This window comes from Ceratosolen solmsi, unplaced genomic scaffold (assembly GCF_000503995.2).
Source record: "Ceratosolen solmsi marchali unplaced genomic scaffold, CerSol_1.0 scaffold61, whole genome shotgun sequence".
Taxonomy (NCBI): Eukaryota; Metazoa; Arthropoda; class Insecta; order Hymenoptera; family Agaonidae; genus Ceratosolen; species Ceratosolen solmsi.
In genome coordinates, this window is record NW_011948435.1 from 2,164,434 (window position 1) to 2,191,749 (window position 27,316).

At 26.7% G+C, this 27,316-nt stretch overlaps 1 protein-coding gene across 1 annotated transcript in view; it reads right to left on the reverse strand.

Moving 5' to 3' along the window:
• The window catches only part of LOC105364987 (pregnancy-specific beta-1-glycoprotein 1-like), a 73,008-nt gene extending 47,576 nt beyond the window's left edge, over positions 1-25,432 (reverse strand). The window contains exons 1-2 of the mRNA XM_011503033.1: positions 25,117-25,432; positions 6,104-6,309 (exon numbers count right to left, since the gene is read on the reverse strand). Of these exons, the coding sequence (XP_011501335.1) occupies positions 6,104-6,309; positions 25,117-25,216 (306 nt within the window). The 5' untranslated portion in view covers positions 25,217-25,432. The remainder of the gene's footprint in view (positions 1-6,103; positions 6,310-25,116) is intronic.
• Between the last annotated feature and the right edge of the window lie 1,884 nt (positions 25,433-27,316).

Here is a 27,316-nt window from a genome sequence, read left to right on the forward strand (position 1 = left end):
ATTAAAAATGGAATTTATATAAATAGTTTACCCACTTTTGTCGTATCCAAACACACAGGCACGCACACACGCACGCACGTGCTCACGAAATCTCAGTGTTTAGAGTTCTTAAAAATAAATTTGTTATTTCTCGACTTTTTTGTTATTTACGCCATACATTGGCAACGATGTAGCAAATAACAACATAAATTGCTTCAAGTGATCGCTTGATTAGAGTTGAAAATTCTATAATAAGTTTAATAACTGATCTAAGGCATCAATTTTTATGTCATGTTGAAATATTCGGATCTTTTATTTCGAAAATAAAGGAAATATACGCCGATCACTACGAGATTATATTGTCATTGTTATTATTATTATTATTATTATTATTATTATTATTATTATTATTATTATTATTTTCCTAAGAATTTAAGAAGAATATTTTACGTAATTCTATTTATAATCCAGCATCACAATAGAAGATATAAGTTTCATATAACAATAATATAAAAATTATTCTCACGTATTTTTACATATTTTATATGCATTAAAATTATACTATAAAATTAATCGGATAGATAAGTATTTAAAATGTTTTGGCAAATAAGAATAAAATGAACTGAATTTATGATCGAATAGGATAAATCTCTATAACTTTAGCATTTACTGCTCAATAAAAACAATATTATCTGCTAAGGTAGTAAAGATTTGATGAAATTATAAGGTAAAGTCAGTTGATCAATGCACATGAAGATAATAATAAATTTATGTTCTACTAACGCAAACTAGTATAACAAGTTATGAATACAATATTAAAAAGCAATTATTTATATTAACATTATTAAATAATTTAAATAACATTTCATTTATCTTATTAAATTATCATAATTATATATATATATATATATATATATATATATATATATATATATATATATTTGTAATTTTTCTTTCTTTAATCGCCATTTCATGTTTGGAATTGTTTGTATAAAATTTATGATTCGAATAATAACATTTAATATTTGGATAATATTATCAATATCATTTTAGTAGCAACGTGATTGAATTTTTAACCAATTATTCCAATAGATTACAATTTTATAAAGAAAAGTATAAAATTGTGTGTGAACAGTTACGCATTGCGCATGTTAATAGAATTTCACTATTTCATATGTTTATTATATTTTTCATATTTGTATATAATATAATATATAATAAGTAATTATATCAGTGCATATGCTCAATTAGGATGAAAACATATTACGATTGAATTTAATACGATTCATTTTATTAAAGAAATTTCAATATAAGATTTTATTGAATGCCATCAGTTTAATAATATTTCTGAAAATCAAACTCATTCTTATATAAATTAAAAAGTTTATAACATTTTGCAATACTTATTGATAGTGCTTTATTAAAAGTCTAACGCTATAACGAAAAGTTTTCTTTAGTTAAGTATCGAACGTTATCGTTACATTTGGAAAATATTTGTAATAATTGCTCTCTACAATAATCATAGTGCAATAAGGAAGTTTCGAAGCTCAACCGAAGTAAACTTTTATTGTACAAAATACCACCTATTTCCATGAAGATGAAAGCAGAAAATCGAATAATCAAAGAGAACATGTAATGTAGCAAAGCTCCGTTACTGACAAATGCAAGTTCCATTATCCCACGCATGACAATCAGTGTGCCTCCTTGAAAAAGCAAATAAAACATTATTTGCCTTGCTTTTCAGAGACATAAATGTAGATGGATTTTCCGTTTGATTTTCTCTCCTTCCATCTCCACTTGTATTTCTAATTCTTTTTTCTGTTCTCTCTCTCTCTCTCTCTCTCTCTCTCTCTCTCTCTCACTCTCACTCTCACTCTCACTCTCTTTCGCGCGCGCGCACACACACAATCATCCCCTTCTCTCTTAACGCTTACCTGCATTTTCGTTTACTTTATTATTGGCACAAGTTTTTTCATATGTGAATTTGTGATGAAAGTGGGTCTACGTGGTTTATATTGTCCACGAAATTGTGCAATCACACGTTATGAGGGACGAATAAATAAATGACTTAAAGAAAATGTTAGTAAAGTATACATCTTTTAATGTGGATTCATATAACGACCATTCTAAAGTGAGCAGTTCTCATATACATACACACATGTACATATGTATATTTATATATATATATATATATATATATATATATATACATATATATATACATATATGTGTGTGTGTGCGTGTGTGCGCGCGCGCGTGTTAGTTGTGTGTGCAAATGTGCATTTATTCATTTCTATTCTATCGTTTAGTTCATCTCTCTTACTCATCACAAGGGCCTCGAGATGTTGTTTGAGATTCGTTGGCGCCGTGTGCCACTGCTTTCTTGTATAAATAAAGTTGGGCTGAATCAAAGCTAGTACTCGACGTAAAAGAGCTTAAGTATGCAAGTGCAAGATTAAGAGAATAAGATAAAGAAGGCTTCGTAAAGATGCACGATAAAGAGAAGAATACCATTCCATGTGATATTGACTTTGAGCAAATTTTCTTACGCAATCCATATTTTCGTACAAATTTTTGTCAAATATTCAAGATTATATATTGGCTAATGTAAAAGCACACTTCACATATAGTAAACATGATAAATAAGAGATATCAATAATAATTAGTTAATTTCATATTTATGTATTGAAATTGCATCGCAAGTAAAATTTTACGAATATCTTATGACATTAGAGTATATTAATAGCGAGAGCAGTGAATTAAATTCGAGAATAATTTTACTTAAATATATTTTAGGAATAATGTTATAGGTACAAGAGACTATGTAAACTTAATGCCGTAAGAGGCTAGCAAACAAGGTACTACAATTAAAAAAAAGAAGAAGCGTTAAATTTTATTGAGAGAATTAATTGAATTAGTCTCAATTCTTTACCCACTTCCACATTCTTAAGGAAAAGAAAATTAACTTTCGACTGAAAGTAGTTGAACGCAGTATTGCGAAATGGTGCTACTTAAGAAGGGAGTTTATAGCAAATATTACGTTTGGCACTGTGTTCTGCAATACTCAAAGTTGGCCTAGTTGTGGCAATTTCTCAAAGGCCACTTATAAAGGGATAGGAAATGGTACGATTGCTTATTTATTTTATTTTATTTTATTTTAAATAACATGGATTATCAGCATTTTGAGTAAAATTTCGGATTACATACTTCAATAAATATGTTAGTTTAATGGGAAATTATTTTATTATATATATTTTAATAGAATTAGTGTCACTACGGGCAAACAATTTCTTTCTACCATCGAGCAATCTCTTTGTTAATTATATATATTTTAACATTATATAGTTTAATTAATAATAAAGGGAAATATTTTTAATCCAGCACAATAAATAATATAATACTAATGTACGCTTTTTAATATTTTTAAACGTCCACTGTTAAGTGAGAAATTTAACTTTTAATAAGAGTATAAATAGCACATTTTCGCTAAATATTACAAAATTTCGTCAACCTTTTACTCTTTAATAAAACTTTTACAATCGAAACATAGTAGATATACAAAAACATCTCGATTCCAAACAATTGCCCGTTCCATTTTCTTCTATTTCATTCTATTTCATATTTATGCATAATGGCATAGCAAGTTTATTATTATTATCTTTGTGCCTAATATAGATTTTAACAAGCGTGGAATTATTTATTGTTCGGCTGCTGACGACGTCATTGGGCACCGAGGCGCCAGAGGAAGCTCACCTAATCAGAAAAAAGGAATGAAATTCCGCGCATGAGGAGTCGAGGATTTGCCATAGATTTCGGCCGAATTCGTGTTAGTGCGTGATAAGTTTGAGCTGTAATCCTCGTCCGGCCAATGCTCCTTCTTTCATTTCGTTTATTCTTCCTTCGTGGATATGGCCGTCATCGCGGATGTTGTCTTTGGCAGTACACTTGAGTCGCAACTCTTGCAGAATTTGGGAAAGCTGACGCGAGCAGTTCGTTGAAATAGTGTGGCCAGATAGTGCAATGTTTCTTTAACTTTTACCCACTCCGGGGTGCTCGTGCGAAGAAGCGAGTAGCAATAGTCGATGTAGTAGCAATGCGCCAAAGTACTTCATCATTTATAATAAAAGTTATAACGATGAATTAGTCTTTAAAGCAATATTCTGCTCGTCAAACTATCGCTGATGGAGCATCGAGTAGAATCGTACTACTACCGCTCGTTCCTGCATTTCTTAAATCTTCTTTTCAATAAATTTTGACGTCATTACCAGTCCTCTTAAGCACGGTAGATAAGTTATCAATCCAAACTATTTTATCCATTCAATGACGTCATAATTCTATAATCTACGTTCAAATATTGCCTTTCGTCCGCCCTCGGCTGGAATCATTTTTCCGAAATCTGCTGGAAAGCTCAATTATGTAATGCTTTATAATTTATAGGATTGATGTAACTTCTGTAAGATGAGTAAGGGATATGTTTAATAGCCTCAACAATGGCAAATCACGGACCTCTTCTCTATTATCATCGTCAAAGTCTCGATAATTTCTTTCAGTTGTTCCATTCAGAATGCATCAAGCAACGATTTATCTTTCGATTAATTTCATAAGATTTTTAAGTCATTTTTAAACTAGTACCGAGTCACTTTGAATTTTCGATTGCTCGTTGGCTAATAGATGTAAAGGACAATTGATATCATCGCACAACAATTGTTTCTCTGCCGTTCGCTATTCATGGTGAGATGCGTACATATTTTAATGAACTTTTAAAATTTTTTTTACTCTATCAATAATACGACAATTAAAAGTTTCATATTGTAAAGTGAAATAATTACGAGTCTATTAGTCACGAATGGATTTTTAAATAAGTTTTTTATACGCGGAAGATAACTTATTGATGACGGTTTGCGGTGACATCCGTACATCCGTATATTATTAAATAAAGTATTAAATAAAAATTACTCTATTCTACGCGATTAAAATGCTTGATAACTATTTCAGAATATAATGGCATGAGATATTAATATTATTAAATAATTATAAAAACTTTGTAGTAATTTTAGGGTTTTTTTTTTTTTTTTTTTTTTTTTTTTTTTTTTTTTTTTTTAACGTAAAATTACCATGAAATTTGCGTTATTTAATTATTGGTTATGTTTGAATTATAAAAGATTCAAATAATTCAAATATTTATATAATTTTTAAACATATATTTGACAAACTAGTTGTCTCAATTAATTATGTAGGATTTTATTTAACTATATTCCATCAAGTTTTGGCAACACATTTAATGGCTAAACGATTTGTACGATTTTTCAAGTAAATATAGAACGATAAATTATTAAATTAGTTGCATCATTATTTTGCATAATAATATTACATTCGACAATTTTAAAACATTTTTATAAAGTCTTATGTAATTTTTGTATAAAATTATGAAATAATTTAATCCAGTTGTCCTACGATGTTATTATCGATTTCAAGGGCGCGTTATTATCAGCATATTTATTTATAAATTTTTGAAAATTGTTCAAAAAAAAGGTTGATAATTAGACTATTGGAATGTAGTTCTTATTTGCTATAATATGGACAAGTGATTTTCATGATGCCGGGATGATGACAATGCAAACAAATGCATGCAAATTGAAAGTTGAGCTATTATAATCCAGTATGTTATGATGTTTGCACTTTAAAATAAATTCTATTTAGTAGTAAAGTGAAATTTGTTTTCGTATTTTTTAATTTTCTAGCGTAAAATTATGTTTATCGTGAAATGGCGCTCAATGCAAAATAAGTATCTATTAATAACGTCAAAATTCACTTTTAGTATTCATTAACATTTGAAATTCGAATATAAAACGATCGTACTTTAGGCTTTTACTTGAGGTGAAAAAGTTTCTTCATCAACGTTAAGATTTTATCCATTTAATGCTTCACAACGCTCGTGTAAAAAAAGCTCTGTACACGAATTATAAAAGAAATAGCGCGAAGTATGTCGCGTTAATCGAATAGCTTTTTTCTTATGCTTTTTTTTCTCCCCTCTAGCATCACGAAGAAAAGCATACGGGCAGTTTGGCGAGAAAGGACTTGTGCTAGAAACCATAATGAAAGATAGATCTCGGAGAATACATACGTCGACTGAGACGCCTGCGAGCGCAAATACGTGAACGTCGGGTTGTTCCTTGGGCACGTAGCGATAAAATTCGTGACCGTCCTTGTACCACTTCACCGAGTAAAGGCTCTCTCGGTCCAGGTTGAAATTGCACTCCATCCGGACCGTTTGATTCAATACGACGTGCTGAGGAATCTTCAGTGCTGTCATTCGAAGGGCCTCGACGCCTGCAAACAAGCAAAATTTACTGGGCTTACTCAATGTAATATTATGTCGAGGGAGTTTCTCTGTTGCTTTTATAGACGAAATAAAATGGAAAAAACTAACGGCGTAAACATTAATGGCCTTTTTAAATGGATGTGTAAATGGATGTGGCAAAGGCTATAATGCGTTGCGTATGCGTGAGGATGAAAGAGATGAAGCATCGGCGATGCTGTAATCTTAATAGCTTAATAATATGTGAAAAAAATATGCATCTGAATTCATACGGAAGCTCGAACAAGTTTCTTAAACTTATTTGTAAGTTTTGTTACGTTAAAGCAAGACGCTACTCCAAGGTATTGATATTGATATCATTTATATTAATGTTATTTATTATATTGTTGTTATTTAATTAGCAGTTGATTATCCTTTAAACAGCATATTATTAAATATATTTATGTGAACGGATTTTACAACAACGTTGCTTTTACGTACGGAATTCTAGTAAGAGTGTATATTGGAAAATTAAAATTTATTTAAATATGAAGTACTATTTTAGAAAGAATAATATTTATCCTAATTTATAAATGACTTTTTACAAACATACATACCAGAAGATGAAATCTTACATAATTGTTTATTATTTATTGTGCGCTATCAATTAAAAGTTTTTAAGATTAAATTAATTTCATTGGGTCTTTAAATTATAAATTTTACAAAATTATATACCTTAGTATTATTCTCGGAGATTAAAAAATTATTTCGATTCAAAGACCCAGACAATACTTATTTTTCTTCCATTGTAAAACCTCACAACAACCATAAACATTTATTATTCGCCGTTTATAAGTAATTTTATACATTAAATGATTATATTTTTTAATGGTATCTGATTTACAAGACATTCTTCAGATTGTGTAGAAACTACAATTTTTTTTTAAAGAAATTCCTTTAAATTGTCAACAAATTTTCATGCAAAACTATTTATCTTTATTACCTAAATTCTAATATCAAATATATTTTCACTTCACATGAAATGATTTAAAGAAGTCCATTTATTCATTAAGGAATCATCTTCTTACATTACAAAATTCAACGTAATATTAATGTAAAATGAGCTCCAATTATTAATAATGCATAAATGAAAAGATCTACGACAAATCAATAAAGTTGGATAGTTTCATTAGAATGGAAATGGAGCTTCTGTTTCTCCAACGGATGCTCTTTTCAATCGAATTATCAAAGCTTGTATATTATCATCTTCGATTCGTCCTCATATAATAAGACCACATAACTAAATATTTTCATTACATAAAATTTGTGACATTATACAAGATCAAATAATAATAATAAAAGTCTTGTATGGATTTAGCTGAAAATTGAAATTGATTGTTTTAACAGTATTTTCCAACATAGCCTACACAAATAAATCTTCATCAATATAAATTCAAGTAGAATAGAAATAAACAACATTCATTGTTTTGTTTGTATCATTGTGAACAATATATTTATTTATTTATTATTCATAAAATAATTTACATATTAATGTTATTACAAAAAAAAAAAAAAACAAAAACAAAAAAAAAACAAAATGATAAAATTATTTATGAAGAAATTTAGCACAACAAGACTTACTTTAAGCTTGTTACTTAACTGGAATATTTGCAAATAATTTTTTTAGATTCTAATACGTGTGAATGTAATCAATATAAAATAATAAAGTTGAATATAAAATGAGAATATATGTAAAATGATAAAATAATCAAATGATCTCATTAATAAATTTTATTGATTCTGAAAGGATATTTCATCTTGTAATTATTACGAATATTTAGAAAGTATTTTAAAGTATTTTCAAAAGTCCTAAATATTATGCAAATAAAATATTCAATGTATTTAAGAAAATTATAATTTTTTCTCATCTCTTTAAATTACCAATTATAATAAAGGTCAAGCAGCTTTCTTATTAAAAAAACTTGTTTATTTTTGCAGTTTTAATTCTTAAAAAAAATATGCTTATTAAAATATATATATATATATATTATAAACAATGATTAAGAACCGTAAGTTTTTATATTGAGCCGTAAATTAAATTTTTTTCCTGCATATTTCTTTTTTTATCATTGTAAAATATTTCAAATATTGAAAAATTAATACAATGTTACGTTTAACGAAAACTTTTTATAAATTTTTTGAAATCTAAAATGTTAATTTTACTTATTCATATATATATATATATATATATATATATATATGTATAATCCAATTAGAATATTATCAAATTAGTTTATAATTATTATGTTAATTTGAGTTTAAGTTAAGTTTATGTTAAGTGAATAATGTTCATTTAGCTAAGAGCGAACGAATAAGGTATGAATAAAATAGTCACTCGTTACAAATTAATAATATATATTATATTTATTATTTTAAATTAAATAGTATTAAAAAAAAAATACTAAAATATTAGTTTTACCTTAGAATTGCTCATTCTCTCTTAGTATATGATGAGCACAATTATATGATATATCGAGGAAATTATTGAAATACTCGATACGTTTAACGAAATAAAATTAGAAAAAAGGATAAAAATAAGCTTCTCAAAAGAGATTCACAATCTTGAAAATAGTAAATCATCTTTTTTAATAGAGACTAAAAATTTTTTGAAAATTTAAAATAATTTATCAATTTTTAAATGCAATTTGTACTGAATTTTTTAAAAAAATTTCAATAAATTTTACAATTTCTTAATCTTTGTATATTTTATAATTTCTTTTTGGCAATTGTATGTTTATTCAACAATATAATACTGATGTAATTCAAAATTAATTTGAGTAAAAATACATTTTTACAATAAATTATGTATCTTATTCACTCCTATTATTACTGCAATTTTATGCATATTATGCAATATTAATAAATTAAATAAAAATTTCTTTATATACGCACATTGAAATGTTTAGAAAAATTATGAAGCATACAACATAACATATTTGGGAATCTAATTAGTTCGATCGAATATATCTTTAAAATTTGTTTACTAATGATAAACAATCTTTACATTATAAAATACTTAATGCCATTTTTTCGGACGGTAAGTATATCATTCAATCAATAAATAATTACAAGTAATGAATATCATAAATTTTGTATATATGATAATAAGATACTTAAGATAATCGTCGTTCAATTAATTTGGATTTCATATTTAAAATTGAATATTCAGAATTAGATTTAGTATGAAATAATCGTAAATTTGAAAAACAAGTAATGAGGCTAATCATAAAAAGCACTTATTCCATTATTGTGTAACTGCAACGAAACTACTATTATTAAATAGAAGGAAAAGTTGATTCGTTATTCAAATAATTAAACTAAAGGCTTTTAAATGAAAGTTTAAAATTTTTTATTCTTTTAAAATAGATCTACGCTTCTGCTTTAGTAACTAATGCTAACTATATATACGATCATAAAAAAAATCTAAATCAATTATTATATATTATATTTGAATTTGAATATCCATATGATTGTAATGACATAAATAATGAATATTTATTTAATGAATAGCATTAAACATTTAAATTCATAAAGTATATTAGAATTTCATCCATACGACTGTTACACTTTATTTTCGTTCAATATTATATAAAATAAATAATAATACTTATCATTAGATATTAGGCTTTGATAATATTAACAAAACTTTTTTTGTTATTTTTTAAATATCAAAGTTTGCTTTTAGTTCTTTGATAGATATACTTTTCTCAATCATCTGTAGAGCTGTTTATTTCTGTTTAATTCTGTTTAAATATTTAATGCTCTTTCACATTAAATAGTTCATAATTATTTTAATTATTCATAATTATTCATAATTAATAAATAGTTCATACCTATTTTATAAGTATGATTTTAATATTCCGTGAGATATAATGAAAGTTATTCAATTAATTATTTTACCTTTTTAATAATAAGCGATTAGAGTTTCATCATTATTAATAAAATAATATGATAAACCATGTTAACCGAAAATTATTTAACTTAACTCATTAAATAAATAAACTGTACATTGCTACTGTACGAGTTAATACAATAAAAATATTCCGGATACTAAAGATTATCTAACACAACTGTAATTCCTCTATTCTTGAATCAGTCTGTATGTTTATGTACAAAATTCTTGATATATTAATAAATTCACATGATAAAAATTATCCTTTTGCAGGCTATTGATAGTGTTGCTTTAATTGGTGGCTTCATACTCTGCCTTTTAATTTATTTAAAGTTTTGCATTTCTCCCGCTTTTTACTTATGAAAATTCACTATTCTTACAGAAATAATATTATAGAATTTATTCTAACTTACAATGGATTTATTATATTCACTGTATCATTGTTAAAAATATGAGATGTATATATTATCTAGATCGTTGAGCTTGATCCCTTCATTCGCAGATCATACATAATTATCCATCAGGATTATAAAGTAATGGAAGAATTTTATAATTCATGTTCTATATTAATTATAAAACTAATCTATAAGGCTTTTTAGTATTTTCATGTAAGAGTTTATATTAAAAATATCAGGATAATATGTCATATAACATATTCAATTTTATAGCTTATAAATTGAGATTTGAATATTCTATCTTACATTCAAAATATGTTATGAATTTGAAATTCATTAAAATTTAATGAAACAATAATAAAACAATGGAATTTGATTGTTATAATGAAAAAATCGAATTTTATAAAATGAGAGCAATGAAATAAAGTTTTTTTAATGTTGTATAATACTTGATTTGTTTTTTATATCCTTGATTTTATTCTATATTAACTTTACAAAAAAGCTAGCTAAAATCTAAAATAAAAATGTTAGAAAATTGTTGCGGAATGTTTAAAAATCATTATAACTGTAATCCATAGTATTTACGTCATTTAAATAGTTGATTTAATAATTCACATATTCACATGATGATAATATTAATTATGAAATATTCTTTCATATATCTCGAATTCAGTATTTATTTTAGTGGTGAATAAAATTTAAAGTACCGCAAGCACATGAGAAAAATTTTTTTCAGTAAATTATGTGTACATTTCGAGTATAGTAGAGACAATAAAAATATACGTAGAATTTTATAAAATTTTTATAAAAATTTTATCTTTCCATTAAATGGCAAAAACCATTAAAAACAATATAAAAATATTTAAAATTTGAATTAAAATCAGAAAATTTATGATTCAATGTCGAAAAATTGTAAACTAAACAATGGGCTTTTAAAAGAAGATTGTTTGATTTTCATAAATTTTATAATAAACAAGAAGAATCTTTGCTTGAATGTGTTAAAATATACTTATGTTTTCTCCTTTGCTATTTTGCAAATCAACTGGATTCACTACGATATATTAAAATTCACTTTCGAATGCAATCAAAATTCTATCATTCTTAGGTAACTTTTTTTTTCTATAGAGAAATGTTTAAAAGGGGACGAAATTTTTTAAAATTTTTAAATTTCTTACTCGCACGATGTGACTTAAGTTGTATTCACCATTTATTTCTCTCATAAAAAATGTTTTACATTAAATCACTGTCATTCTTTTTTATTTTTCACATATATTTTTATATTATTTATCTTATGACTTAATGTTTATATAAAAATTTCGTTTAATCAATAGCTATTAACCTGATTATGTTATATAAATTTTATAAAGTTTATCGAAATTACGATAGATTTTAAGGGATTTGACCTTCGAGTATTTCTAGATAGTCGGATAAATTAATATTTTTAAAATAATAATGAAATTAATATCATTCGCTATCATTTTTCTATTCCAGCGTATCCATGTGCGAGTAATTATAATTTTAGTGGAATGTATTGATAATTTATTTCTATTATATCCGGTTAATTCACGAATCCATACAAGAATAGAAGTTCCATTGCTATTGAAGAAATTACATAACATAGATTAAGTTCGTTAAAAACTACATAGTTGTACAAATGAGTTTTAATATGTTGTTATATTAAGTTAAATTACTTGAATTTTTAATGAGCTTTTATTTGGATAAGGTTTAATTATAATTTCTATGAATGTGAAGTAATTTTAGAGGTCTTTTCTAAATTATGTATAATTTTTAAGTTGTTTTCAATAATTTATACAAGGTATTTTTATATAACATTTTAATTAAAATATTGCAAATTTTTACATTATGATGATAAAAAACTCTTTATTATATTATATATAAATATAATATTTATCATATAATATATATTTATATAATATAATTATTTGTTATAAAAGTGATCTATGCAAGTATCAAATGCAGATTTTTCATCTCAGTCGATAATTGGCATGAATTTTATTCAATTTCATGTGATTTTATAGATTATTATACATCGCATGAATTCAAGTTTTATAAAGCTACATAATGTTTTAAAAGGCTTTATGATTGTTAATATTAGTTTCCTATGCACTCAATTAACATATACTTCATTTATAATTATTATACCACATAGGAATAATAGAAAATCATATTATGCCCAGTGATTTCTTGATATTATATAGAAAAATATATGCAAACAATTATTTCAAATAAGTACTTTACATTATTTACAAACGTTAGAATTATTATCAATATGCATATTATAGACCTTGAATGATTATATTGTATCTAAAGATTATAAGAGGCCAGCCAATATTGAACCAAAATTAAAGAGTCTTCATTTCACGGAGATTAGAAATAAGTAAATTTTTGTCTTAAATTTATATTGAAATTTATTAGTGATTTATAATTAATAAATTAGAACTCCGAGACACATTTTCAGAATATTATATGCAGTATAATATGCATTTCAATAAACGAAGAGTGTATTGCTTTTTTCTTTGCTTATATTAATCTCGATTAAATGGTTTTACGTTATAGATATTACAAAAATATTTTTTAAATTGTTGGTTTTAAAAGTATCGATTGATTCATGTGTAATAATAGGCAATTAGCTTATTGAACTTTATACATGCAATAATCTCATAATAAATTAGCCACGTTATTTCAAATTATTATATGAGCGTAATTTAAGTTATATAAATTTCCTTCACAAATACATTATTTTAATATGAATTTGTAATAATTTTATTATTTATTTATCATATTCAATTAAAATAAATTTTATTCCAATTTATACATACACATTTGCAAATTATTCGTATCATCAATAGTTAATTTTAGTAGTTGAGACAATTTACGTTTTGTCGTGTTTTACAAACTTTTTAACATAATTTAAAATTTATAAATAATTTAAAAAAATATATATAAAGTCATATTAATACTTGAAATATTATAAACTTTCATTAAAATAGCTGTTTAAACGTTATGTTTACATTTCTTTTATAAATTGAAAGTAAAAATATTTTGCAAATCTGATATGCTTTCATGAATTTCTAGGAACATTTCCATCATGTACTTATGTAAAACATTTTGTCAGACTTATTGTACAATCTATTATAGTTTAACGAATAGTTTCTATTAATCATTCATTTTTATTAAAAAAATTCTATTATAAAGAGAAATTTTAGATTTTTTAAAAACTTTTTGCATAAATAAAAATATAGATAAATTAGAATGCATATCAATTAATAATTTGAGACAACAGCACTTATTTATAGATTTTAATATATTTTATTTTATATAAGTAAAAAAAATTTGTATAACAAGTATTTATGGTAGTATTATAGTAAATAATTAATGTATAATAACTATTTTTCTTTTCAGTTTCAAAAAATTATATGGAATCTTAACTTAATTTTATCTTTCGATAAATTTATAAATTTTTATAATACATTTAATGCAGATTATATATATATATATATATATATATATATATATATATGGATTTATTTATTTATTTAAAAATTATATCTTAGTATTCAAAAATAATTTACTTTATCTTCAATTTGGTAATTCGTAATGTTTCTATTAATACAAGACATAATTAATAATGCTTAATATAACGTTTTAATAACTACAAACTTATAAATATAAAATTTTATTCTCAGTTTTGTTATAGTTTTTATAAAACTATGTTATACAAACTATTTAATGAATAATATTGTCAATATTTATAAATACAAATATTATAGTATTATTTATTCTGGAAAACAGTTTCTGTGCTATACCAGCATATATTTTACGTTTATAATAGTTTTTACGCTTATATTTATATTTTAAAAAATTCATGTGTAACTACTTCATTATTTACAAAATAAATATTCATTAGTTAATTAAGATTTCAATAATTAAATAGTTAATAGGTTAATATATTGTTTATTGTAATGAGTAATATAGGAAAATCAGAAATTATGTAACGCAGTTTGAAACAAAACAATTGCTTTGTCAATAAAATTTGAAATCTAATGATATATATGATTGAAAATAGATATCGAAAAACATTTAGAGTTCACTTAAGCGTAAATTAAATACTTTAATATATAAGTTGAATATACAAGTATAATGAATGCTTATAGAAGCACTTGTGGTTCTATTTGAAATGATAATGAAGATTAAATGTGAAGTGACAATATTAAAAAATTTTCATGACACTAATATGACATAAGTGTGCTTAATGAAAATATTCTAAAACGTTCTGATGCAGTGAATTCATTTTTTAATATTTTTTAATATATTAATGCTATTAAGTATTCGGTGTAACTAATATATATTCACGTTTACCTATATTGGCAAACTGTAACTTTTAAAATTATAATTCTTCAATATTCCCAAACAATTAATTTAAATAAGCACGGAACAAAAGAAGTGACTATAGATTAATATTATTTAATATTATATTGTTTTGTGTTAGTAAATAATAGATGAATTAATTTGTAGTAATAGATACTATATTTAATTATTTATCTACTTAATTCAAGAATTATTTCTAAATAATTATGTACGTATTTACAATTCTCAATTATTTACAATTTAAAATTTATCATTTTTTATTATATGTCTTATATTTTTTATCCTTTTTTATTGCCATAAAATATATATTTATCCATATATAAATTTCATACGCTTGTGCATATTGATCGATTATTTGTAATATGATTGATTTTTATTACATGTTATGTTTTTCTTTATCTTTATACTGTTTCAATTAGCTCTTTTAGCATAAAATAACATTGTTTTAGAACAAAATTAATTTGCTATTTATGTTTTTAACGAGTTATGATATATTTTTAGTTCGTCAGTATCCTAAATATTTCATTTAGCGTCTATAATCGTTTGAAGAAAAATTAATTTTCTGTATTGGATATTACAATTTAATATTTTAAAAATATTAATAGAAATTTAATTGCTATTCAATTACTCATATAATTTTGTTATTCTTTCTAAATTTATACATGTTGAATTCAAATTATGCTTATTAGCGCATAAAAATATATTTTCTTTTAAGTTGAATATACACTATACAATATACGATATAACATTCGATGACAAAAATTATGTAATGAGAGTACTTTATTCATTTAAAAAAAGGCAGAAGTGTTTCAGTTGATTAAAAATAAAAGTATTGATGTAAAACATTTGGGGTTGATAGGGAACAAATATATATTGTTCAGGGAAAACATATCAATTGATTCATATCGCACGTCCATTATAATTTAGATTTTTTGCAAAATGGATGTAGTTTTAATAGCTACTAAATTTTTTGAGTAATGCATGTATATGTATAAAGAGACTGAATGAAATAAAAATATAAAAAAATAAATTGTGTAGTCGTAAGATGACTTACTTGGGAAGACGAAACTAAACAACGGCTGACTGTCGCTTATATTTCAGGTAAGAGAAGGGCAATAATATAAATAATAAGACAAGTTTAATGATTGATTTTATATTATTACCAAGAATCAACAATAAAAGAAAAGGAAAATGTACATTCTTAGTAATAGACTTATCAGTATTGTTTTTCAAGTAAAATAATTTAAATAAAAAATATCTATTAAATGACTTTTGTACTGTTAGTTATGAAATAATCATCTTCTCAATATTTTCGTCACCAATGTATTTCGATAGATTGGTAAATCGTGTGATAAATGTTTAGTCAAAATACAATTTAAAATAACTGAATGTTGCATTCTGTTTGCAAATAATTGTTCTCAAGGCTAGAAATACAGTAGTTACATCGGCGATTAAAACTTTTATACATTTAATAATGAAGTTATATTTATAAAAATTTATAACATGTAGATAACATTGATTACAATCATATCTGCAATATAGAAGTTTTCGTAATATTTGCTTTAAGAAAAAGAGGTAATATTAAAGCAATTAAACTTAACTAAACGAGTAATCTAACGACTGAAATGGAGGAGAATCTAAATCTCTTCATGATTTTATATATATATATATATTGTTAGTTACTGCCTATTAGTTATATAATTTAAGATACTTGTATGTTTAAAAAACTACCATTTGATCATCTCGTCGCTTAAAATAACGTATCCTTGTTTTACCAGGCTGATCATTTAACCGTGACTTAACATTTATTTATACTAAGATTTTATAGCTTATGTATGAATACAATTTGTTTTATGTATTTATACAAAATGTTTTAGATTATTAGTATAATATATAAATTTAGTATTTTTAAATTTCATGCCTTAGTTTGCATACCATTAAATTTACATCGTTCCCGACATATTTGTTTGATGGCTGCATAGTTATTGTCTGTTTAATATTAAAAAATATAGAATAATTGATTCGAAGTAATGATTATTTTTAAATAACATGTGTATATGATATTAATATGTAAATATTTATGTAAACTCAAAATATCTATTCTAAAATAATCATGAAGTATCATAATATGTAATAGAGTAGTTAAGCTTCACTCCACACTTACACATCGCATGCTTATTACCGTACTTTCGAGTGATTAATTGGAAGGAAGGATATATTATTCATGAGAATTTAACTTTCTAAAATTATAATTATATTGTAAATTCAAATATTTTAATAATAGTTAACATCTGTTAATTCGAAGAATATAAATAATAATTTATTTATTTAATATAGTTGGCTTAATGTTTGTAATTGATGTACGTATGTATTTGTTTTGTTGAAGTAATGAAAAATTGAACAATATTAATAAAAGAATGATTATAATTAATTAAACATATTTGGATGTGCATTAAAGAGAAAGACTTTCATTGTTTAAATATTTCACATATTATGCTTTTGGCATATAAAAAGTGTACTGGGTAAACATATATATATGGTGAATTAAAGCAATATTTAATTAAAAAATGTTATTTTTAATTTGAATATCTGTAAATGTCTAACAAGTACTACCAAACATTTAATTGATTTTACAAGATCTTACATGGATCAGCATAAGTTGAGTAATGTTGATACAGTAAATTATGCATTTAATATAAACTGTGAAAATAGAAGGAACATATAATTACTAATGATTACTGTAAAATTGTCAAAATAAATTACAATATTCAAAATAAGTTTTAGATATAAATAATAGTTAAATATATTCCAAATCGACGTTATACAGTAAAATGTGTTTTGGTGTCTATAATTTTCTAATTCTTATGTAGCCACATAGATAATTTATAGCAATGAATTCTTTAATCATGGGAAATTAAAATTTTCAAATATAATAATATTGTCAGCACAATGACATATCTTTGTAATAAAATATTTCAAATCTATGCGTAATGATTAAATGAACTCAAATGCGATTTAATAATGGAAATAGAGAAGGTATTATTTCATTCTCTATGGCATTTTTTAATAAATACCATTTTTTTTTTTTTTTAATTATTCAGTAAAGATTCATCAATAATAAATAATAATCGAATAATGACTTTTAAAAGTGAAAAAAGTTGAATGAAATTTATTCGATTCAATTGACGAGTCTTGTTATATAGTGTTTGACAAAGTTATTAACAGTTACTTTTCACTTTTTTCGAAAAATCTAGCGAGTTATTAAAAAAACTTTATTAGTTAAGGCAATAATTATTGTTGAAAAGTATGTAATATCGTAATATTAAAAATATTCTTGTGACATAAAATTTATTATACATAGTAAATAATATAAATATTACACTAAACTGCTTATTTAAATTCAATATTAAACTCAAATTTTTATTCATACAATTGCAATATTATAAATATAGTTATTTATTTATTTATTTGTATTTGTTGTATAATTATTTATTTAGTCATAAGATAGATGTATGTATATCTCAAATGGTTTCTTTAATTTTGTTTGTATTGAATTTTTACGATTTTTTTACTAGAATTATTATGAAAATATTTACACGTATTTATTAACTTATATTACTGAAAATTTCTATTTTCATTCAAACCTTCACGAAACATAAATAATTTATATAATTTATTAATGCTAATACAGATTAACAATTGACATGATAAGAATTTATAATAAATATTGAATTCAAATTTGTAATTATTTTCCAAATTTATATGCATTATTTTTCATACGCATTTATTTAACATAAATACTTTATTAAATATTATAATTAATATTTCAATATTCGTATATTTTTCAATTTAAAAACATGTTCGTTTTACTTATGAAAACTAATGTTTTTTTTATCGTCAAAATAAATTTATTATTTATGAAAATTGCTAAATTTTAATTAAGTTATTGAAAACATTTTTATTGCAGTAGAGTAAGTTATTATTAATTCATTATATAATTAATTTTAAAGTATCACAGATATTATGGAGATTTCGTCAACTTTTTCTTTAACTGAACAATATTTAAAATTTTTTTAATGTGGTTACTCGTACATAATCGAATGTATTCCATTAGTATTTTTTAACTCATCGCACATTAAATTTTATATGATATCATAACATATTTGATTCTATCGATCTATAAAAGGTTATATATTTAAGGATTTACAGAAAAATCTTTTTCGATTTCTATAATGTAATAGATATTAATTAATATTGTAAAAATAACAAAGAATTGTATAAATAAAACTTTATCACATTTACAATAAAAATTTTCATACGATTTGCATGTGTTTGTTTTTATGTGGATATAAAAGAATTTTTACATATGTGTGTGTACATTACATATATATATATATATATATATATATATATATATAATATTCTTTAAAAATATTAAACTTGAAAATTATTAGAAAATAAAATATTTAAATGCTGCTAATAAATTTTGGTGTATTATAAATACATTAAAATCTATTTTCATATTTGGTATATTTGATAAGAAAATTCAATTGAAATGAGACGAAGAAGCAAATTCTTATATACATAATCTGCTGTATTCTAAATATAAGCAATTTTGTGAACGAAATTCATTTACAAAAATTTAAATGTATTATTTTTATTAAAAATTAGTTATTTTTAATAGTTAATTTAATGATCAATACTTGTTGCGTTGAATCGATAGAATATAAAATTTATGAAAGCAATGTATATGTAAAATTTAAAACACTTGTATTATGATTGTTCGATGTATTTATCACAAAATGTAGTTAATACTCTGTATTATCTTGAAAGAATAATATTTCATTGATGATTGTTTTTAACAATTAATTATGAATATTCGATGAATTTTTCTTGGTTTAATAAGTTATATTTAATCAGTTTTATTATACTAATATACACGTTACTTTGTCGAATGAAAAAATAAAAAAGATTTTAAAGTAAATTTGAGTCCAGATATGTTGTATAGAATTATATTAATTATCTAATCATTTTGCATGGGGGAAAGAAAGGAAGAATGGAATAAATTGTAATCCATAAATATGTCTCAAATTCATTTTCTATAATACGCTACTTAAAAATATTATAAAAAAAATATTTCCAGTAATGTCCTTATTCTACATTGTAAGTTTTTTCCCCCATTACTGCCAAGTTTCTCTTTATACTTAATAATCGCATAATAGTAACTGGTATTCCGTAAAAATATTGTATATGAAGAAATATTTTTAATTTAGAAATAGCAATGTAAAGAATGTCTATTAAATTGTTTTTTTTTTTTTTCAAATTGTTGCTATAATATGAAAATATTTTATATATTCAATAAATATCTTCGTAAAATCTGAGGAGCAGCGTTCGATATTCGTACCTCTGGCTACTAACCTTCCCTTCTTCTCTATAAGGCAATATTTATTTCATAATATTTTTCATCTATAAGTATAATAATGATTAATTTTAATTTATCCATTCTTGCCTCTTAGTCATACTTTGTTACTACTCTTTTATTCATTGTACGTGCAATGAAATTTGGTTTATCATGATATTACGTTGTATACGAATGGTTTCGTTGAGCAGATAAGTTGAATAAAAGGACGCTAAAGTATCTTCTATAAAAGAAAAATAATATATTTAATTAGAATTTTTACGAGTATTAATTATGTAGATAAAGTTTCGTATTTACTTTGACAATAATTATACTTTGTAGGGAATAATGATTTTCGATAGAGTATAAGCATATAATTAATAATTATTTAATAAGAAAATATTTTTATTTAAATAATAATTCGAATTGTATAATTCAAATAATATAAACTATTCTGTAAAGTTGAAATATATTAAAAATTAAGAATATTTATGTTATTGTATATAATCTTTTTGACAAATTTCAACACTTATTCTCGATGCTTTTCTAACATTCTTTTCGTCATTTATTACTTTTCATATTTATAATAGAAATTTTTTACTTTTCATTCTTTTAATATAACTTATGGTATTTTCATTCGCAGCATATTACTAGCTTACGAAAATATTTAACATTAGAAAATTTTTGTTAAAAGATTTTTTACAGACGCTCGATAATGAAAAAAAGGGACGTAAAGTATTTTATAAAAATTTTAAAGTTAAAAATTGCTTTAATATATGACTCATCAGAAGCGATTGTTTGATAAGTTCAATAACACGTTAGATGATTATGACATAATCATCTATTTCTATATACCATCTATTCCATCTTAATTATTATTTAATAGTACGCAATGATACATACAAGTAAATGCAGTGCACACACTCACACACCGAACAAAAGTTACTTTAAACTAATCTTCAGCCACTGATTTTTCCTTTCGTACTTAATAATTCTTATTAATTCTACGTTGATTGTTAAATATTCTTAAATATCATGTGATCTTCGTAATAATTTATTATTCCGTAATTCCACAATAATCTTCGTCGTTACAAGTAGAAAAAAAAATTTGTATAAACTCCATTAAGAGAATTTTCGTCCCTCGCCACCGGCACGTTCCACCACTGTCTCATACACCAATGCTTTATCGTGGAAACTTTTCCAACAATCTTTTGAAAAAAAAAAAAAAAAAAAAAAAAAAAAAAAAAAAAAGAAAAAAGTAGAGCAACTAGCCGAGTAGAGCGTCTTTGGCAAACAAAGTGTAAGCAACTCATCAATTTAACATAGCCGAGTCGATTCGCGAGCTTTTCGCGCATTTAATCGTCATTACCGGCCAATTAACTATCTCCAACGACTTTCCGCTCAATATTTATCCGAATGCGAACAAGTGGCTCGCTTTAGTCTGAAACCTCTCGGTGGCTGCACACGTTGTTTGTGTTTCCCCGATTGTTTCCGGGCAAATAGCCGACCTGCACAACTCTATGGCTATATAGTGCGTGTGCATGTACAGAGGCGCGTAAGCACATATATTTCGGACTTGTTTGCATCAAGGACTGAGAACGAAACTTCCAGCATTGTAACGCGCTCCTTTCATTATTATTATTCCTATTGGGTCTTTCCTTCGAGGTTAATACATTAAAAAGGCCTTTTCATGTCGGATCAAACTGGTCAATGTCTTTTATCATTGTAATTTTGAGATTTAATGATGCTTTCAGGGATGCACATTTTGGAGTTAAAATTAAGTTAAAATTGAGTTAAAAACGACTTCGATCGTCGTGCATCATTGTGTTTACATTATTCAATCAAATATTAACGAGTTTATGAATTTGTGGAGGTATATTAGAAAAGAATGTATTTATTTGTATGGAACGACTAATTTCAATATTAACATTCATCGATCGACATTGCCTTTAGTCAAGTTTTATTATTGCTATTGTATATAATACAATTTGAAAAGCTCTGGCTGAATATTTTATAACTATTGCTTTATGCATACACGTGCAAATCGAGCTTGTGCGCGCACACACGTATATACGTAGCTTTACAGGCGCATGTACTTACCTATCCGCATAACTGCACAGCTTTCACTATAAATACTCATAAAGTAACAAAGATATACACAATTTCGCCCCCCCCCCAATAACCATTAATTTGAACTATTGTGCTCCCTATATAACCTTAAATATATAAATTGATAATACGATTTTAATGGTAATTGTATCATATCGAATCTCAGGTTTGACTTTAGTATGTCCACAATACATATAATACACGTAATAAGCCGTATATTCTGAAAATTCATTATAGAAATGTGAGAGTGAGCGAAGGAACGAATGGCTTTAACTTATGCTCAATTCGATTTTGAAGTTTGTGTTTGAAATTTTGATAAGTAAAAATTTATTACGTGCTCGATAAATCAATTTAGTACATTTCAATTATAGAAAAGTGAACAAAAATAATGATCTTCCCGAATAAATTATTCAACGTTTTTTTTTATTCTTTATTTAGTACGCCAAGCACGTATTTATGATTTATAATTTTTAATTCGTCGAATGCATAAATGTTTCGTGAATGAATGCGACGGTCAATCAAACATTGTGCTTACACCTGCATAAAAATGTTAATTAAATTAATTGTACAATTGTCGAATAAACAGAGGGAAGCAATCAAAATCAAAGATTTTTAAATATGTACTTAATTTAATCACAGACACCAATTTAAATAGCAAATATATTATCTCCGACGAAAATTCCTTGATTTTCAACTCATCTTAAAGCGTAGACAATCGATTAAATTACTTTTTTTTTTTTTTTTTTTTTTTTAATACAATTATAAATAACCCATTATGCATTTTTAATCGATCTATATAAAGTATGTTTGATTTAATAATAATTTAGAAAAAGGCTGGAGAAGTTATAAAAAATGTTTGTTTTTCATGACAAAATGCCTCGGTACGTTAAGATCAATTTCATTTTCCTACAAGACAGTCAAATCTTCTATAAATTTTCAATTAGCATTATCAATGTCATTCATAATAATAATCTTTTTTGTTTATTTATAGACGAATGGTTGGATTTAGCGAGCTATCTACGACGTATAGATTGGATGTTTGAGAAAACATAATCTTAGAGGTAATTACATAATTCTGGAGGACTCATAGGTAATTAGTTATACATTGTTATGAATTAAAGTAATTTGCATTTATTTTCAAAACGATCCTAATATAGTTGAAGTAAATGTACTTTCCACGAATATTCGAACAAGAATATATAATTCGGGTGATTCGAGTTAAGAAAGTTTCACAATTGTACTTGATTCTTTAATTGCTTCGAGGCTTGATAATATTGAATGGACAATTATTCTTTAAAATTTAACGTAATGTAAATTACATGAGCGTATATTTATTAATTAAATAATATAATTCTGATAATTTCTAAAGTTTGTTAAAATTGTTGGATATCCGGAAAACTGAATAATGTGTGTTAATATGCTTTGATAGCGAATTTTTGGCACTTGGTGGGAAGATTCCTCTATTGAAGGATTAATAGCTAATGGTGCATAAATAAAATGAAGCACACAATAATAGATGAAAATTAATAAGAAAGTACTTTATCGGCCTTTCACAGGAATTTCAATTTCATATATCAAACGAATGATTACTTTTTTCTTTTGTATTTGAATGATTATTCAAATGGGAATTACAATGAGTATTCTATCCGCGTAAATGTCAAGGATAAGATAGTGCATGAAAGATCATAAATGAAGAAAAAAAGAAGAAAAAAGAAAAACTAGGACGTAGAATTAAAGGCACTTTAATTAATATAAGTGATAAAATTTTTTATTATTCTGTGCGTGAAGATATTGCTATTTCATAAAGAGATAAATTAAACTACGGCTTAAGTTGCGAGAAGACGCGGTTTCCAATTTCGTGTTAACAAGCCATTGCCTTCCGTAAAATGAAACAAACGTAGTTGTGGAAAGCTTCATTATTATTATTATTATTATTATTATTATTATTATTACTTTTTTTTGTTTCGGTCATATTAAAGCACAAATGAAAATTTCCCTCTTAGTTTACGGTAATTGTACTTTTTTTTTAATGCGCCTCATCTTTATAAATGAACAACCCTACATTTTCCATCTGGCTCGGAACTATTTAAAATTAAAATCTCGTTTTCCTAACAAAATTTCGAAAAATTGCAAATTTCGAGACAATAATACAATCTCTAACACGTTTTTCCAGCACGTTCCGTTTATTAAGTTCATTTTCACTCTCGTTTATCGCACTTTGTTTACCATACGTTGCACGCACAACGAGATATTAGAAAACGTCCTTGAAAATAATTGCAAAGAAACTTTCACACTGTCAATACAAAACTAATGTCGAAGAGCACATCACTTTCGCCGAAACCCTTATTCAATTAGCGCGCGATCTCCAAAGATATTAAAAGCTCCATCACCAAAAGCTTGACAAATCGAAGGAAAGAGCTTACACGATTCGTCGACGCAAGCTCTATGAAAATCATTGTTCAATCAGCGAAGTGGAAAATCCGATCTTCGTCACAATCAACAAATGCAATATCGGCTGTCCACTCACGAAGACAAGATACCACCATTGAAACGGGCACATACCGCAATCGATTGCCTTTCCATCAACCATACGAACCTGCGAGCCAGTTGTCGAGACATAGCAAGAGCACCAGCAGCTGGGATGAGATGATTCCGGATCCAAGGGATCTCAGCCTCCCGACGGCAGCCGAGCTCATCTCTCCTCGGTGATCGCGCCCCCGTCCCCCTTTACGGCATGAGTGCGTGACAAGTCCGAAGATGCGATCACACGCTGTGTTCACAAGCTGTAGTCACACGCGATATCCCATGGGACAGTGAGTCTAGGCCAACATGGAACGCCGAGATCGGCGATTCAAGCAAGCGGTCCCGGCCCTCCACCAGCCGGTCATCGCCGAATCTCTTCGACGACGTTCGCACTCAAGGCCCTCCACCACCACCACCACCCCCCACCAGCCGCCGAACACGAGAAGCACTCGCGCTCGCGTCTGGCTAAGCGAAGTAGCGAGGCTCGGCGTTCGATCAGCCGGAGCTCGATCAGCCCGTCGATCGCGCCAGGAACTAAAGGAGCAAGCGCGTGGCGGAATGGCCGAGCGACGTGGCGTACCTCGAACGGAAACCCACCGGCGGAGACTGCGGCAGGAGTCCCAGCCCCAGCCCCCTGAGGTCCCTCGAGCGTGGGATAGAACTAGCTTGAGCGAGATAAAGAGAGAGAGAGAGAGAGAGAGAGAGAGAGAGAGTGAGTGAGTGAGTGAGAGTGAGAGAGAGCGAGCGAGGGAGGCGGCGGAAGGGGCGCAAACCCGGCCCCCACCCCCGGCTAGCTAACGCCGCTATTCCGCTAGCAGAGCTGCCCCTCTACCGACACCGACCGCCCAGTGAGTTTGCGCCGCGAATCCCTCCCACGCGGAGCGCGTCACCCCCTACTCCACCCTCTCTCATCGCTACACCACCACCCGCGCTAAGCCACCGCGCGCCAAAGGTAGGTGTAGCAGCTAGCAAAGGATGGCTTACCTCTGGCCTCCTCGCTCGCTCGGGATATTTTAGTTTTTAGCAGGACAGGACCATTGAAATTCGAAGTTGATGAATGACGGGGCATTTATTTTCCATGCGTCTATATCCCGACATTATCAACATTCCATCAAATTCAATTCGTCCCCTAATGAGAGTTATTAAAAGTTACTACCCCCATTATGAGAGTCGAGGTCAGTTTGTATGCACCTGCTCTAATCAACTACCATTCTTATCGTTCGCCTTAATCTGGCTGATTGCCGAAGCCGAGGAAATGATCATTGAAAGTACGATTTTCCACGTATCGATTACTATTAAAAAAAGGTTATAAATACAAATGCTCGTAGTTTTATAAGCGGCGGTGTTAAGCTGGAATTTGTTCGGATATTGAGGAGGAGCAACTTACCATGTGACAATAATTTTGCTTCGAATCGTACGGGAAAACTTTTTACAATTTTCTCGATTAGTTGCATTAGATTTAAGAGGTAACTGCCGCTGTACGTGGTAGAGGGGCGGGTGGAGGGGCGGTGAAAGGAGATCGCCAAGTAGCCGATCAGCCTCAAAAAGTCATGATACTTTATCTTTGCTTTGAAATTCTACCTGGATCATGCCACTCGAGACTACGAGCGAGTACTCAGGCGAGGGGAAAGTAGCCTATGTAAGCCAGTGTAGTGCCACTTTCTTTCTTCCTCGACTTCTTCTTGGCTGCTGTGCCCAAATATAGCGACGACCGACCCTCTCCGCGTACATCGTACGTGTAAGTATTACGTGTAGCTTTCTTAAACGCATTTCGCCTCTTTACTCGCCATTTCACGTGCTTTGTCTTATTTTCGAGCAGAGCTGCCATTTGAATTACCGGCGCTCTTATCTATAACAGTCCATCATTGTCCAATAATGTGCATTTATCGTGGATCGTTATATTTTAATATTTCATGACACGCGTTTCTATATATTTTCTTTTTGCTATATTCTTGGTCCGACGTTTTGCAGTTATCGTTTATTTAAATTTCTTTTTCTTTTTCTTTCTTTTTTTTTTTTTTTTTTTTTTTTTTTTTTTGTAAAGTATACCCGAGAGTTCGTAACTTTTTATTATTGTACTCGCTCGAGAAGTTCAAACATCATGTTTTTATTCAACATACTTAGGACTCATTTTTAACATTCAATTTACAAAGTTCATTATTAATACCCGGATGAATAACAAATTATTAAATAAATAAATACTTTTTCTATTATAAGCAACAAGCGTATGCGTTATGAAATGCTCAGCATTCCTTTGTGTTATATATATATAT